General features: G+C 37.7%; 1 protein-coding gene across 8 annotated transcripts in view; it reads left to right on the plus strand.

The window, feature by feature from the left end:
• Lrrc40 (leucine rich repeat containing 40) overlaps positions 1–17,841 on the plus strand; it is a 69,688-nt gene that overhangs the window by 1,771 nt on the left and 50,076 nt on the right. For 4 of the 8 annotated variants that reach the window (XR_013052459.1, XR_013052460.1, XR_013052461.1 and 1 more), the window contains exons 2-7: positions 2,643–2,824; positions 3,938–4,011; positions 6,519–6,648; positions 10,345–10,468; positions 16,169–16,311; positions 17,254–17,426. Coding sequence is in view for 4 of the 8 variants with exons in the window: in XM_042280209.2 (XP_042136143.1) it covers positions 2,643–2,824; positions 3,938–4,011; positions 6,519–6,648; positions 10,345–10,468; positions 16,169–16,311; positions 17,254–17,426 (826 nt within the window). In the remaining 4 variants the exon portion in view is untranslated. Of the gene's footprint in view, positions 1–2,638; positions 2,825–3,937; positions 4,012–6,518; positions 6,649–10,344; positions 10,469–15,091; positions 15,252–16,168; positions 16,312–17,253; positions 17,427–17,841 lie in introns of those variants that run through there. The other 4 variants (XR_013052462.1, XM_042280211.2, XM_076575293.1 and 1 more) reach the window with 3 other exon arrangements.

A 17,841-nucleotide genomic window follows, 5' to 3' on the forward strand; every position in this document is an offset into this window, starting at 1 on the left:
AACATTTTGAAAAACAACAACAATAAAAAAAAATAATACTAAATGGGAGGTGGGGACGGAACTAAAAAAGCAAACAGACAACTGAGAAAGGAAAAGAAAGAAATTGTTGTAGTTAGGGTTACTATTGGTATGATGAAACACCATGACCAAAAGCAAATTGTAGAGGAAAGGGTTTTATATTGTCTATGCTTCCATATCACTGTTAGTCATTGAAGGAAGTCAGGGCAGGAACTCCAACAAACAGGAATCTGGAGGTAGGTGCTTATGCAGAGGCCATGGAGAGGAGCTGCTTACTGGCTTGTTCCCCAATGTCTTGTTAAAGCCTGTTTTCTTATAGAACCCAGGACGACCTGCCCAGGGATGGCCCCACCTGGCCCCTGCCATATCAATCCCTAATTAAGAAGATACCCTACAGGACTGTCTATAGCTAAATCTATTGAGATGTTTTCAACTGAGGCTTTCTCCTGTACAGTGACTCTAGGTTGTGTCAAGTTGACTTAAAACTAGCTAGCACAGAAATATTGCTCCCAAGTGGGGAGAAAAAACATAAACAATTTAGATGAATGTGGGGAAAGGAATAACAAACACAAAATTAAAATAGAGCATAGTAAAAATTCTTCCAGACAAACTTGCAGGAAAAAAAAAGATGAGATGTTGGAACAACTTTCTGCTCTTTTCCCATACCCTCCCCCTTTTTGAATTTCCAAAGGTTTTCTTCTATCTGTCTCTGTGGGATTAAAATCTGATTTCCTTATTTTGACTCTCCTTTACCATCTCATACAGAGGCAAGCCTCCATTCCACCATCCCACTGGGAAGTCTCTGGTAAATTTGAATGACAATGAAAGCAGGGCATAACCAGAGGTTGCCTTGAGTAATATTCCAAGTTCTGGGACAGCCTACCTATATCCCTACCTTTGTCCCGGGAGTGGAGGGTCTCTTTATACAGTTAGGCTACACAAGTGCAGAAGCAGTTTTGCTACCCCATGTTAACAAGCTTCTTCCTGAAGATTCAAGCTTTTTTTTTTTTTGGTCTCAGTGCAAGACTAGGGATAGAGTGTAGGGCCTTGCCCAGAGGCAAGCACTCTAGTGGAGCTTCCACTTCGTAGTGAAAGTTCTACACACTAAATTATAGGAATTACCTCAGTAGATTAACAGTTTTCTGTGATGGGTGAGAAACAGAATTGTGTCTGGTAAAATGGAGAGTAGCTGCAAGGGTCAGCTACCTTTCAGAGGCTGTATTGGGAAGTGGCTCTGCAGGGCATCCAGTGCAGTGCTGACACAGCTATTGAACCCTGGGTTCAGTTCCTTGATCCTCGTTTTTCTTACCTACAAAATGGGGATAGTAATAACACCCGTCTCGCGGAGTTGTTAGGACATTTTAGTGCTGTATTTTGTGTTTTCAGTGCTAGGAATCAAGCTCAGGGTCTCATGTAAAATACACATTTCAGTCTGTTTTTTTGTCTGTTTGTTGTTGTTTTTTTTCCCCAATAAATAAACTTACACTGTGTTTGTAATTTATTGATGTTTGGCTTATTGGAATTTAAATACTTTTTTGTTTTACATTTATTTATTTATCTGTACACTTAAGGGCAAGTCAGAGAACAACTTGCAGGAATTAGTTTTTGTGGTGATATTGTGCTCCCCAATATACCGTACACCTTTATAAATTTATCTGGGGTCAGAGGACAGAACAGCCACTAGACATAGAGGCCAGAAAATGGTGGCACACATGTCTTTAATCCTATCACTTGGGAGGCAGAGATCCATCCAGATCTCTGAGTTTAAAGCCACACTGCAAACAGCCAGGCATGGTGATTCACGCCTTTAATCCCAGGAAGTGATGGCAGGAAGCAGAAAGGTATTTAAGGCGTGAGGACCAGGAACTAGAGCTGGTTAAGCTTTTAGGCTTTTAGCAGCAGTTTAGCTGAGATTCTTTTTGAATGAGGACTCAGAGGCTTCCAGTCTGAGGAAACATGATCAGCTGAGGAATCGGCAAGGTGAGGTGGCTGTGGCTTGTTTTGCTTCTCTGATCTTCCAGCATTCAGCACAATACCAGGCTTCAGGTTTTTTTTTTTTATTAATAAGACCCTTGAAGATTCCTGCTACAGATTTTCTTCACCATGTATGTTCTGGGGTTCAAACTCATATGGCCAGGCTTGACAGCAAGTACTCTTATCCACTGTGATGGTTTGAATGAGAATGTCCCCCATAGATGCATATGTTTGAATACTTTATCCTCAGTTGGTGGAACTTAGGAGATGTAGCCTTGTTAGAGAAGGTATGTCACTGAGGGTGGGCTTTGAGGTTTCGAAAGACTCCTACATTACCAGTGTGCCTTTCTCTGCCTCATGGCTGTAGCTCAGGACTCAAGCTCTCAGCTGATCTTTTACTCTACCATCATGAACTCGGACCCTGTGAAACCATAACCCAAATTAAACACTTATGTTAATAAGTTGCCTTGGTCATAGTGTTTTATCACAGCAATAGAAAAGAAACCAATACACCCACTGAGCTGTCCCTCAGGCCCTGGGAGTTATTTGGGTCTATTTGTAAGCTGAATGTTCAGTGAGTGTGTCACTTAGTGTTCACTTCATTTTTATCTTTTTCCCTTTTCTTTTTGATGTTGTGGTGTTGGAGATAGTCCCTCAGTGTGTTTGGAGAATAAACGTGGACATTCCTGAGGAGGCTAATCAGAATCTTTCATTCAGTTCTACTGAACGGTGGTGGGAGCAGACAGATCTGACCAAGCTCATCATATCCAGCAATAAACTTCAGTCTCTCTCTGATGACCTCCGACTCTTGCCTGCCCTCACTGTTCTTGATGTAAGTTGACTGTAATTATGGTATCTTAGTTGAAAAGACTTAATTTGAGCCAAATGGAAGAGTTAAATTTATACTTTGCTAAACAGGAAATCTTCCTTGCTGAGCTTGTAGAATACAAGATAAATGACAATCTGATTCAGAAGGTTGGCTCTGTGTCTCCATGTCCACAGGCCTGGTGGAGAGCCTGTGATTAAATGAGTCAGCATATACAAATAGAACTGGCACTTGGCTTCTTTTTTTTCCTTGTTACCTTTTATTCTAGTTACTAAAGCAAGTATAGGACTCGGGCCTTTTACATTCTTGTTTTGTAACTTGTCCTCAGACAACTTGCCCTCAGACTGAAACTGTTCAACTGAATTTTTTATGTTTTTTTTTTTTTTTTGTTGTTGTTGTTGTTGTTTTTTCGAGACAGGGTTTCTCTGTGTAGCTTTGTGCCTTTCCTGGAGCTCACTTGGTAGCCCAGGCTGGCCTCGAACTCACAGAGATCTACCTGGCTTTGCCTCCTGAGTGCTGGGATTAAAGGCGTGCGCCACCACCCGGCATTTTTTTTTGGGGGGGGGGGTTTATGTTTTTAACTGAGTCTGATTTGTAGTGCAAGTTGTCCTGTACTGTGATAAGTGAAGTATAAAGGATTTATTTCAGAATCTATAGACTTTTAGTGTACTTGGCAATATACACAGTGTCCCTTCAGTTCATGTGTGGAAATGATGGATATAAGCAGTGCCATTCTTGGAGTCTGTCTTACTCTGAGGTTTTCTACTGTGAAGACAGTATGAGTCTGTGAGAATGTAAAGCTGTCTCCCAGCTTTTGTCTGTTCTTTGTGTAAGATGAGCAGACCATCAGAGCACTGCTGCCAGCTTCTACCTCTTGAGTTTTCTGAAACCCTACTCAGGTCAGGTTTGAGTTTGTCTCTTTTCATTTTGGTAATGTTTAAATTAATAACTTGTTACTTCACAATCTGAGTAGCAGTTTAGTCAGCACACATAGCAGATTACTAATCACCAAACACATTGAGTTTGAAGAGTTTAGTAAATAATTTTGTTCAGTGGCAAAGCTCAAATATTGCTAATTGTAAGACTAAGAATGTTGACTTTGTCTTGTAATCATTTTAGATACATGATAATCAGCTGACATCTCTTCCTTCAGCTATAAGAGAGCTAGACAATCTTCAGAAACTTAACATCAGGTAAAATGTGCAACCTGTTTCTTTCTTTCTTTTTCTTTTTTTTTTTTTTTCTTTTTTTTTTTTTTTGGTTTTTTGAGACAGGGTTTCTCCGTGTAGCTTTGTGCCTTTTCCTGGAACTCACTTGGTAGCCCACGCTGGCCTCGAACTCACAGAGATCCGCCTGCCTCTGCCTCCCGAGTGCTGGGATTAAAGGTGTGTGCCACCCCCGCCCGGCTATGTGCACCTGTTTCTAAGATTGCAGTTAAAGTGGTCTGAGCCTGAAATTCCTTTTCTTCACATAGAAAATAACTTGGAGCTTCAGTGTGGTCCAGTGGGAATCAGGGTTGAATCCCTACCAGTTGCTGGATTCTACCCCAGCACCAGAGGGAGAAAAATAAGACCAGATCTTTGTATCATCCCAGAAACTAGTTAAGAAAGAACAAGAATTTAATGATTCAGTTGTTTGTTTTTTCTCTTTAGAAGAATCTTGCTGTTTGGCCCCGTATTACCCCAAACCACTGTGCTCAGGGACTCCTGCCTTAGCTTCACAAGTTTGTGAGGCTGTACCCAGCAGCTTCATTTGTATATGTGTTTGGTTTTTACAATTTAGTATATCCTCTTTGATTTTACAGATTCAAGGCCAGTTGATTTTTATGTTTAGGAAATACTGTTGGCTCTGTTTAAGAAAACCATCAGAATATTAGGTTTTAAGTTACCCTGATAGCCTAAAAATCTAGGTATTACATGGTAGGTTAGAAATATTAATTATTTCATTAATAGTGAAGAATTTTATGCTTTTTTTAAAATTGATTTTGGTTTGTGTTTTTGGGTTTTGTGGTACTTATTGGAAAACTCAGGACCTTATATATGCTCAGCACCTGAGCTAAGCCCCAGCCTTCATGACCACACTGTTAGTAGTTAAATGTGTCCAAGCACCTTTGGGCTGCATAGACATGTTTCTAGTACTACATTGCTAATGTGTGTGAGGATAGGCACCCAAGGTATAACTAATCTTTTGCTGCTGGTACACATCCAGATTAAGAAAGTATCTTTGTCTTATCTATGTTATATAAATAATTCAAGCTCTGAGATTCTTTCAGAAGAACAAACACAAGGTACTTAAAGCATAGTGTGACTAACCTGTTTATAAAATAAATATAGTTACAGGTGTATTGGACATAATATACTTGAAGGTGTTTTTTGGTGGTACATTAACTAGGAGAGAAAACAACCCCTATAACAGTTTGCTAAAAACTTAATATTAATATACAGCAGCAAGACTACTGCATATGAAGCTGCACTACAGCCTCTTCCCCCCAGAAGCCAGGCATATGGGGCTCAAGGCAGGAAGAAAGAATTGGACAAGAAAAAGGGTGAGCATGGAGTAGGGTGGGCTTAGCCCAGCCAGGTAGAGTGATGGGTAAGAGGAAGTGCACTACATTTTATTCTGTACAAAGGTATTGCTGGGATTTGAACCCAGGAGCTCCTGTTTACTAGACAGGTGCTTTAACTAACTAAGCCATCGTACCAAGGCCTTACTCTTCTCTTAATTACCAGGAAGTATATTGTGTTTACTGGGACTGTTACATCAGTAGGTTGAGTGTCTCTTCAGCAGAGTTCAATTAAAAAGGCCAAGCAAGTATAGAATCAAATTGAGTATTACCAAACCTACCAGACCTGAAAACAGAAATACAACTTTTGTTTTGAATGTGAAATTAAAATCCATCCTTCATATCAAATACAGCTCAGGGGCTGGAGAGATGAGTCAACAGTTAAGTACATTGTGGTATTCTTCTAGAGGATCTGGGTTCAATTTCCAACAGCAGCTCACATCTGTCCATAATTCCAGTTTTGGAATATCCAACACTCTTCTGGCCTTAGTGCATACCAGACACACAGGCATATGCAGCAGAACACCTATACACATAAAAATAAATAAGTGTGCCGGGCAGTGGTGGCACATGCCTTTAATCCCAGCACTCGGGAGGCAGAGCCAGGCGGATCTCTGTGAGTTCGAGGCCAGCCTGGGCTACCAAGTGAGCTCCAGGAAAGGCGCAAAGCTACGCAGAGAAACCCTGTCTCGAAAAAACCAAAAAAATAAATAAAAAATAAAAAATAAATAAATAAATAAATAAACAAGTGTTAGAAAAATATTGCAGTTTCGTTGTAATGTGTATGTGACCATATTTTTTCAGGAATAATATAAAAATTTAAGAGTTCAATAAGTCCCTTTCATATTGCATGTTAAATAAGCAGATTATAAGCAGGCAACCAAAAGTTTACAAGTTATTTATGCTTACTTAAGAACATTTTTCATTGTTGGTTTTCTTTCAAACTGTAACTTTGTTGATTGAAATTTCTGCTGATGATTGTATATTTTGAAGATGTAGATCTTGATAAACACTTGAAGAGATAGCACCATTTGATTATTATGATGAGTCCATGTGGTTAGTTGACGAAAATGCCTTTGATAAGTATTTCTTATATAGTCTACCAAGTCACTCAGCATTTATTTTATTAACCAATAGCCATAACAAACTGAAAATGCTTCCTGAAGAAATTACAAGTTTAAAAAACCTGAAGGCACTTCACCTCCAACACAATGAGCTGACGTGCATACCTGAAGGCTTTGAGCACCTTTCCAGCTTAGAAGATTTAGTAAGTGATGATTCTTTGGTTTTTGCATGATTTGGTACTGGTGGGATTTTCACTAGGCTGAGGAAATAAATATGTGATTCAAATTATAGGACACAGACAGCTCATTTTGTGAGTAGCTTACCAGAAATTAATTTTAATTGGATTGCCAAATTACTAACAGTTATACTTCAGGAGTAGAATTTGGAAGAGAAACAATGGACATGACTTTGTTATTCAGACTTTTTTCTTTTATTTTTTGAAAAAGGGCATTCGATAATCATAACTTCAGTTCCAGAGTATCCAACACTCTCTTCTGGGTACCAGGGTGTAACTGAAGTTACAGATAGTTGTGAGTCATGTAGGTGCTGGGAACCAAACCTGGGTCTTCTTGAAGAACATTCAGTGCTCTTAACTGCTGAACGGTCTACCCATTCTCTATCCCAGAGGCTTTTATACCTTAATAGAGTAGAGGAAAGCAGTCTTCAAAGTATATCAGTTCTTTTTTTTTCCTATTCTCTCTATATTATATATTCTATTTTCTGTGTTTCCCAATGGCCCTGGCTTGCATATTCCAATCTCTTCAGTGCTCACTTTACTCCATTTTTCAAATTAGTACTTTTTCTGGCAAAGCTTTCATGCTGCCTGTTTCATCTTCCTTAACTGGAGTCAACCATAAGTCAGTGCAGTATTGTTTAATAATTTTAAGAATAAAAATCATAGACAGTTTGTATTGCTTTATATATGGTAAGGTAAGTAGGTCTGACCCTTAATAAAGTAAGAAATCAGTGCTTATGTAACAACAGGAAATTTGTCCTAAGTCATACAACTATAAAAGAATGAAATTAAAATTGAAAGATGGTAGTTTGCCTGTAGCTTGAGTTTGTCTGCCTTGCCCACAGTCAGGACAAATCTTTGTCACCCGCCAATCCCACAGCCGCTCAGACCCAACCAAGTAAACACAGAGACTTATATTGCATACAAACTGTATGGCCGTGGCAGGCTTCTTGCTAACTGTTCTTATAGCTTAAATTAATCCATTTCCATAAATCTATACCTTGCCACGTGGCTGGTGGCTTACCGGCGTCTTCACATGCTGCTGGTCATGGCGGTGGCTGCAGTGTCTCTCTGCCTCAGCCTTCTGCTTCCCAGAATTCTCCTCTGTCCTTGTCCCACCTACTTCCTGCCTGGCCACTGGCCAATCAGTGTTTTATTTATTGACCAATCATAGCAATACAGACATACAGACCGTCCCACAGCATTTGCCTCCAAAGCACATTCCTTTTTTCTCCTTTATAACAGGATGAGAGTCTACTGTAAGGTGCTTCAACCGAAAGGCTCAGTCCTCTCACTGAGAGGTTAAAGCCCGTAATATGTGCTCTCATTATTTCATACTGGGTTCTTGGGGAAAACTGATTTATCATTTTAGCCTTAAGTTTTATTTCTTATTAATGCAAAAGTTATTTCTGAGTGTTTAAGTATTTATTCTATATGTATACCTTCCTTCATCTGTCTGTCATATGTGTTTGTCTTTAAAATTGAAAATTGTCTTTCAGTGTGATCGTATTGGAAGAATGGTTTGGGAAGTAAAAGGCATTTGTAGATAAAATGAAAGAGGGAACCATCAGACTTTCATATAAAATTTTTAATTTTGTAAGTTAACTATAGAAAAATTTAAAATATATTTTTATTTCATGTGTGTATTTTTGTGTGAGTGTATACCACATTTATGCAGGTGCCGAAAGAAGGTGTTGGAGTCCTTAAAGATGAAGTTACAGGTGGTTGTGGGTGCTGGGAATTGAATTGAGTCCTCTGAAGAGCAGCTAGCTTGCTCTCTTGACTGTGAGTCATCTTTCCAGTTCCAAAAGTTGTGGGTTTTTTTTTTTTTTTTTTTATTAAAGGGCATAACTTAGAGGTGAAAATTAAAAAGAAACCTTGTAATAAGTGAAGTTTTCTCTTTCTACATAATGTGTTACCAGAGGCCATTTGCATAATGAAAGGATATGTCAATTGAGAATTTTTCTTAAAGATTCAATATTAAATAAAATATCAATGTGGAAAATACATCAAAACAGATTAAAATATAAATACCTATAATCATCTAGGCTAATATTTCCTGACATGTAGAACTTGTTTAGCCCAACAGTGCTAAGTAAACATTTGTTGAAAGAATGGGTTAGCATAAATATGGATCAGCTTATATATCATATTTGCTTTTAAAAAATTGTTGTAAGTGTATGATGTTTTGCCTGCGTGTACGTCTCTGTACCGCATGTGTGCCTAGTGCCTCAGAAACTAGAAGTGGAACTGGAGTTACAAGTGGTTGCGGGCTGCCATGCAGGTGCAGGGAATAGAACCTGTGTCCTCTGCAAGAGCAACAAGTGCTCTTAACTGCTGAGACATCTCTCCAGCTCCAAGTGTTCTTATATAATAATAATTTGACCATCTTACTACTATTTAGAAGTTAAAAGGGATTATTAAAATAATTTGAGTTCTTCACATAATTTTGGAATTTCTTTGTTAGGAACTCTTTCAGTAATTAGTTCATTTTGGATTAATTTTGGAATTATGAAAAGACTGTAAAAATACAGTAAAGAAAGTTCCCAAATGTCCTTCAGCCTGACTTCCAATTTTTTTTTTTTTTAGAATATCATATTCTTTGAAAGTTTTATACATGTATACATTATATCATTCTACCCACTTCTTCCTCAGTGTCTCTGAGCTTTGAGGGCAACGATATGTTGTATATGTCTCCTTCATGGCTTAGCACTCATTTTTCTCAGCACTTTGACTAGTTGTGTTTATATTAACTGTTGCCCACTGCAAGAAGCTATTCTATTCAAGATTGAGAGTAGCACTTATCTATGATTATAAACATTTAGAAGTCAGTTTAACAGTGTGGCCATTTAGCACAATAACAGTAGTAAGTTCCCCTACCTCACTCCCAGAGCCTATGACCTCCCCAGCCTTGGGCTTTTGACCATGTTTACAATGCTAGCATGAATTCTCTTCCACGGAGCAGGTCTCATATCCAAGCATAAAGCTGTTGTGACCTTCATAGCAGTCAAGCCTCTACTGTAGGTACATCTTGCCTAGCAGGTCAGTATTGCAGTATGCAGGGTCCAGTATTGAGTAAGCTCATTGTATCCTTTCTTCCCAGTGGTTATACCTTCTGGCATTCTGAAAGCTAGCCAACATGGAGGAAGTTTCCTATTCAGTCCAGAATATAATTATATTTTTTTACTTAGCTTACACAGTACTGGTTTTTTTTGTAAGACTTTTCATACATCCTAGTTTTGTTTAGAACCCTTCCCCACCTCTCTGCTTCTCCATCACCCTTCCCTATCCTCACTTAACCATTTAACTTCCAGATTTCTCTTACCTTCTTTTGAATCACATGTTCTACTGCAGAGGGATTGCATAGTGAGGTAGGTATGACTTCAGATTAGTAGACACTGTCATGTAAAATTCTTTTGAAGTAAGAATTGATTTTAATTTCTGCTCATGACTTTCATGGAGACATAGTGGACCTGCAGGTGCTGAAGAGGAGCATTTGAATGAATCCTGGTTTATTAGACAGTGGCTGAAGTTGAAAAATACCTGTTCCAATGAAGTTATCTCTCATGTTAAAATTGCTTCATAACTCTGAAATATCTTTCATGGGTATCTATTTACTGCTATTTACTCATTTATGGATTCATTCTGTCCTTTTTTTTAAAGGATCTTTCAAACAATCGTCTTGCAACTGTGCCTGCTGGTTTTGCTTTGCTGTCCAGTCTGCTGCGACTTAATCTTTCCAGTAACCAGCTGAAGAGTTTGCCAGCAGAAATAAGCAGAATGAAAAGTAAATCTCTATATTAAATACTGTATGAATTCAAGGATAATGCAGCTTTCTTTTAGAAAAATAATATAATTATAAAGAAAGTAATTTTTTTGTTGTAAATGCAAATGTTCCTTAGTAAGATTTTCTCCAGACCATTATATCTAGGGTCTACCTAAAGAATGACTACCAAAAGACATGTAGACATATGACACAGTGAAAATGTGACTGGGAGTAGAGGAAAAGTACACACTGGGAAATTGATGAAGATCTGCTTCATGCTGTTTCAGTGTGTTTACTCACCATCCTTTGCTGTCTCCACCTGTGATGTATGGGATATACCTGTAACTTCTCCGTGCCTTGGAAGTAATGATACCATGTGGGAGTCCTGCTTTGCCTGAGTGCCCAGATTGTTAATCCTTTTTTTAAAATAATTAACTATCAAAAGTTAAATGCCAGTTTAGAGTGTTGCAGAGGTAACATTAAAGGACACAGGTACATTTTGGTGCCTGTTTATTTGTATTCTTGACTGTCTCATAGCTCTTAATTTAGAGTGTAAAACTTTTTTTGTTTAAAGGCAGAAAACATAACATGGTTAGTATTTCTGGGCTCATGACTGCACTACACCACCTTGAAGGATATAGTTACCTTTCCTAGAATTTGACAATTAACCTAAAATTTTTCTTTCAGGATAAAGATAACTTCGCCCATACCCAGCAGGAAGCAATTTTAAGAATACGACGCCCACATTCCCAAAGAGGTGGTGTGGGCGGGTGGTTTTTTGGTCTTTTTAATGGGTTTTGGGTCTGGGATAATTTTCATTGTTTAGGGGGGTTGGTTACAAGTTGTTGTCAAGGGTTAGGAAAAAGGCTAAGCAAAGGAGATTAGATTTAAGGTTCTTGTTTAAAAAAAAAAAAGAAAGAAAAGAAAAAGACAATTACTAGTTTTAAATACTTTACATTGGATTGGATTATTTTATATTGTATATAAATTTGAAATTGATATTGTTAGAAAATGCTATATTTATATTTCTGAGTGTATTTATACCATTCATTTAACAATGTAATGCAATTTTCTGATCTTTGAATGTTATTATTACCAACTATTAGGATATAAAGAAAGTTAGTAGTTAGACATTACAATAGAACTTGTAGTCATATTAGATATGTTTTAGAAATTGAGCAGATATATTTTAGACAGGTCATCTTCAAACCCTTCAGAGATCTACAGAATATGGCATTTAAAATGTTTTAATAACTTAGAAATTTTTCTTGTTTGAGACATGTCGGCTCCTGGCAGTACCAATCTACTTCAGAGAAAATATGGGCATTGAAGAAACTGCATATGGAGTTAACTTTCATTGTGGCAAAAGTTAGCCACTGGACAACAAAGTATCCTCGAATCAACAGGACAAAATGGAAAGACAGAACACGAAACAAAGGACTACTGATTCTTGCCAAAACAAGTGTGGTTATGGCTTTATCAAAAGGCATCTTCTGAGGCCAGGACAATATGGCCCCCTCCCTGAAGTGGCCTTCACAATCCAGAAAAGGTACAGTGCCCTTTTCTTCGAAGGCAGCTGAACAGGCAGTGGGCCAATGGCTTCTGTTTTGCAATGGAACAGCAGCTGAAACAGTTATTCTTGAAGAGTAACTAAACTCACACCTCTCAATAGTAGACTGGCATTTAATAGAGGGATGTGGAGAAGAAGGGGATGCTGAGATGAAGCCATATATACACAGCCAAGAAGAATGGACAGCTGAATTAAAAAAACCATCAACAATTTCCAGAATTTAAAATCCTGAATCATGACATGACACTAGTGGAATTCAGGTGTTTCTGGTACGTGGACTGCTCTCACCCAATGTGAGGTTGAACTGTTGACCTTGTGTACATCCTATTTCACAAATGAGTCTGTCAGATATGCTAAGCCTATAGGCTGAAGATGATGCCCCAACACTGCGGAGAAACCTCAGGTGACTGTCCAGGCAGCTGGCTGTTTCTGTCAACTCACAAATTTTTTGGAAGTTGCTTGCATGCACTTCCTGTTTTTATTTTTGTTAGCTAATATTATTTCCTTCTTGGGTCTCTGAGGGAGTTGAAGATTAGTTAGTTTGAAGATTAGTTAGTTATAGTTGAAGATTAGTTAGTTATAGTTGAAGATTAACTAGGATAGAAAGTGAATTAGATACATTTTGGACTTACCAAAATAGGATAGATAATGGAATTATTTTCTCTGATTTGTCAAATACAAATGGACTAGACATTGTTTAGGTATTTATTACTTGTATATATTGTATATAGTTATTGTACTTTTGTATACAGTTTTTCTTTTGTTAGTTATAATATTTTGCTTTTTTTTCTTTTTATTAAAATAGAAAACTGGAAATATGGTGGTATTTTATTTGTACTGAAATGTGATTTTAATTGTATGTTAATAAATAAAGTTGCCTGGGGGTCAGAGCTATTAGAGCCATAGACAGAGCGTGGCGGTGGTGGCGCACCCCTTTAATCCCATAGATTTCTGTGTGTTCAGGGATACAGCCAGCATTGGAGACATACGCCTTTAAGACCTGGGGGGCTGTACTTACAGGCAGTGACGAGGCAGTCATGTGTTTGGGTTTACAACCAATGAGAAGGCAGAACAGAAAAACTATTTAAAAACATACACACAGGAAGTAGCTCTCTTTTAGGGAAGCTAGGAGCACCGGAGGAGGTAAGATTTTAGCTCTGAGCTCTGACCTCTTGGCTTTCTCTTTTACATTGGTTCTGTGTTTCTTATTTTAATAAGACGGTTGGTTACACCTCTACCACCTATTGTCTGTTTACCATAGTTAGTCTTTTGCTAATAATCTATAAGATTTTTTCGAGAAGATATAATTATATTATATATTGAGAAATTGATAAGGATTTTGAGCTATGCTATCTCATGTAACTCAGGCTAGCCTCAGACGTGGCCTTGATCTTTCTGCTTCCACCTAGTGCTAGGATTACACAGGGCAGTTGCCATGCCCCGCTCCTGTTCATATTTTTACTTATCTATTTAATGAAAGAAATCATAGATGTGATTTTTCTACAATTGATTGTACATAAGTTTGAATTAAATTGTAAGTCTTTAATGTTTCACTTTAACTCTGCTATTAAAGAAATTATTTTGGGCAGGTCTTGACCTTAGATACCGGTACTTATTTTTTCCATTTTCAATAATGTTACTGCAACAAACTGTATCCGAATTATTTGCCACGCTAAACTAAGCAGTATGTAACAAGAGGGACAATGTAAGGAACATGGCCTCTTTTTCCCTCTTTCCCCACCAAGATCAAACTCAGAACTTTATGTGTGCTAGGCAACTGCTACCACTGAATCAGCCAGAAGGATATTTTTTGTTTTGTTTTGTTTTCATAACTGGAGCATGTCAAGACAGCAGCAGAGCATCTGAGCTCATACAGCACCCTGATGACTCCTTGACTATGAGTTTCTGTTCTCAGCCATGCTGCAATGTCTTCCTTCTGTTCACACAGGACATCTGTTTGTTATTCGTTACTGGTGAACAGAGCCCATTCTTACATTCATGTTATGCTGTGTAACTAGATGCTGTTTCTCTTGTTTGCCATTGTTTTAGTCACAGTAGTTCTGTTAGGTAAATGAGATAGGATTTTTTTTTCCACTTTAAGGACTGGTAATTATGGGATTAGAAATTAAAGTTTAGAGCTGAGTCCTGCTGCACTGCTTTATCCCTCAGGCAGTGCTCCTGATCTGACCCCGACTTTACAATACCTTTCTCTCTAGATTTTGTTTATTTGTGTGGTGTTCTGTGTGTCTGTGCATCATGTTTGCAGAGGTCAGAAGAGAATGATGGGTCCCTTGGAACTGGAATTATGGGTGGTTGTGTGTCACTGTGTGGGTGCTGAGAACTGAACTGAACTTCTGAAAGAGCAGCCAGTCAGTGCTGTTAACCGCTTAGCTATCTATCCTGCCCCTACAATAAACTTTTGTTTATAGAATTTTTTAGATTTGAGTGGAAGTGATCCGTATCACTTCACCATATTTTTCTCCCTCACTATTCTGGTCAAGTAATAGATAAACTGTTGGGGCAGGCAGGGCACTCAAAAATATTAAACTTTTAAAAGTATAAACTTTTATTAGAAGTTAAAAATTATACTACTTTTTTTTTTTTTTTTTTTTTTTGGTTTTTCGAGACAGGGTTTCTCCGTGTAGCTTTGCGCCTTTCCTGGAGCTCACTTGGTAGCCCAGGCTGGCCTCGAACTCACAGAGATCCGCCTGGCTCTGCCTCCCGAGTGCTGGGATTAAAGGCGTGCGCCACCAACGCCCGGCTAAATTATACTACTTTTTAAAAAAAAGTAGTTAGCATCTTCGTATACTAAAAAGGAATTGAAGGTGGCATATCAGTGTAGTTTTGGATTATGTTAAAATTGACAGCTTGAAGTTAGGAAAATAAGTTGCAGAATGCATAATTGTCTATTCTAGTACAATTGGAGGGTTGAGGATGAATTTTTTGAAAAACATTTTCAGTCTTAAACTGGAAAAATCTATAATAGAGTTAAGGGAGAAAAATTCCTTTTTAAATCCTTAAAGAATACTTTTTTTTTCTTTTGAAAAGAAAGACACATCAGGCAAGAATGATGGCATGCTTCCACAGTCCCAGCCATCAGGAGAGTGAGCCAAGAGGTTTGGGAATCCAGATCTGAGCCCAGCTTAGACTATGTAGTGGGGAGGACAGCTACCCTGTCTCCAAAAACAAACCAATGAATGAAGAAGAAATATCCAGGAGATGAAGATGCTGAAAGTAAAGACATTCTTGACATACAGGGTTTGATCGTGTTGGGCAGATTAGCTTAGCTATTAGGGAGAACATGTTGGAGCTAGGGAGATGCTCAGTTGGCAAAATGTTAGTATACAAACATGAGGTTCTGAGTTTGAATCCCTGGCACACATGTAAAATCTCTGTGCAGGGGAAGTGGTAACAGGAAGACTGGGACTCAATGGTCTAATTATTGAGGTCCTGGTTCATTAAGAGACACTGTGTTAAAAAAGAGGTGGGAAAGATAGAAGATACTGAACAGCAACATCTGTTCTTCACATGCACAAGCCTATGTACCTGTATGCAAATATACATGTGTACATTACACATAAAATTGAACACAGAGAAGACTGAGAAAAGGAAGAGACAACATGGATAGATAAAAGAATGGGAGGGAGTATATAGAAATGAGAAAAGGAAGAGACAACATGGATAGATAAAAGAATGGGCAGGAGTATATAGAAATCCAAGGCTTGCATAAAAATAATAATGTGTCTAAGCCACTACTGGCCATAGGATAGGCCTATCACATTCCCTCATTCAACAAGTATACATGTATATTTAGATGTCTTTAGTAACTCTAAGCTTTTTTAAAGAGGAGTAATTGAGAGCAGTATAGCTCATACCACTTACATACTTTAGAGTAGTTTAGTAGGGTACCTGTATTTTTAACTGTATTTCAAAGGTGGTTTGAACTAGTCAATATTGATTTTAATATTACCATTTCTCTTTAATTAAATGTAAAAATCAATTTTCATTCATTTAGTTCTAGGACACATACATGCTTTTGATTGTCATATCTATAGGAACAGGCTCAGAAGTCCTCATTGTGACATGTTTATTGTGATCTGATATTTTTTTGTGTTAAAGTATTTTTTATTGTCTTTGAATATGTATTGTAGGATTAAAGCATTTGGATTGTGATTCCAATCTCCTCGAGACTGTGCCCCCTGATGTGGGCAGCATGGAATCACTGGAATTGCTTTATTTGCGGAGGAATAAATTACGTGTTCTACCTGAATTTCCTTCTTCTAGGCAACTAAAGGTACTTTTTAGTTAATACTTACATCATTGAATGTTTTCCAAAAGTTATTTATGAAATTGTTGTTTTTTAAAAAGTAGCTTTGATCATAAGTATTGTATGAATGGTATTTTTTCTTTGTTGGTATCTTTCAAAATTTTAGTCTACTACTGAGAGTACTGATAATTTGTTGATAATGAAAAGAAATCATTTTTCAGGAGTAGGGATTTGTGTAATTCATGTGGTAAGTAGTTTGTGACTTAAGCCTTGTAGTGAGGTGAGGTAAGGTGTTCTGCTGGGCTGTACTGAGAGAAACCCATAGCTACAGCAGGGGAGATGTGGGCCTCATTCTTTAGGTTGCCACCTTTCAGGTTTTCCTGATTGCAGTGACATTTCCAGATTAATCTTTTGACCCTTAGTGTACCACTCATGCTGCCTCCTGGGTTTGCTGTGCATTAGTTCTCTTTTGGTGTCAGGAAAGTTTCTTTTAAGTAGAATCATGGTGGTGAATTTTTAAAAGTGCTAGAAAATTTCATTCACTATGGCAAATTTTTATTGCTAATTTTAGATTATGTTAGGAAAGTGATGTATGTAATGGTCTCTAGTGATAATTCGGTAACATACTTGTTACCATGGAAACAGCTTTGAATGTTTTGAAACTAGTTTTTCATCAGTATTATGTTTAGATTTATACTTTTATTTCTGTAAATGTAATTAATAAAGTATTTCTCGCTTTAGTGTTGTAAAGAATATTTCTGCCAGGTTTAACAATAATTATTTTGAGATTGTCAGAAAAATGTTTTCCTTTCATCATATTTTAGCTTTAAAATGGCTTATATCTAATACCATGATAATTACAATGTTGATTTTTCTCTGTGTTGCAATGATTTAAAACTAAGAGTATTCACACTTGTTTTCATTCTTTAGTGTAAAGCTGAATGAAATTTCTTATACGTGGTTTCATAGGAATTGTACCTAGGTGAAAACCAGATCGAAATGTTAAGGGCAGAGCATCTTCAGCACTTGCAGGCCATCCTTGTGCTGGACCTAAGGGGCAACAAACTGCGGTCTGTTCCTGAGGAAATGGCCCTGTTGCAGTCTTTGGAAAGACTTGACTTGAGCAACAATGATATTAGTAGGTATGCTTAAAGATTAAATGGCTAGAAATTAAAATTGATTCTGCATTGGATTGTAATTAGATTTGTAATCTTTTTTAAAAAACTATTAGTTATGTATTGAGCTCATACTATATACAGAGAAAGATTAGTTTTCTTCCTTGGCAGCCAAGTTAATTCACTAATGAAGGCTGATGTGTAGACACATTTCAGAACTTTTTTTTTTTCTTCTAAGACAAGGTTTCTCTATATAACAGTCCTGGCTGTCCTGGAACTCGCTTTGTAGACCAGGCTGGCTGAGATTGCTCATAGCTGGTTGTTTTAGCATCTCTCTGGGAACACTGGGCAGATAGAGCAGATACTTTATAGTGCATGTCTTTTAGCAGCTTTAGTATGAAGTTGGAAATGTATCTGACTGTCCCTTTGAGTGTTTAGCATT

This window comes from Peromyscus maniculatus, chromosome 6, assembly GCF_049852395.1.
Source record: "Peromyscus maniculatus bairdii isolate BWxNUB_F1_BW_parent chromosome 6, HU_Pman_BW_mat_3.1, whole genome shotgun sequence".
Lineage (NCBI taxonomy): Eukaryota > Metazoa > Chordata > Mammalia > Rodentia > Cricetidae > Peromyscus > Peromyscus maniculatus.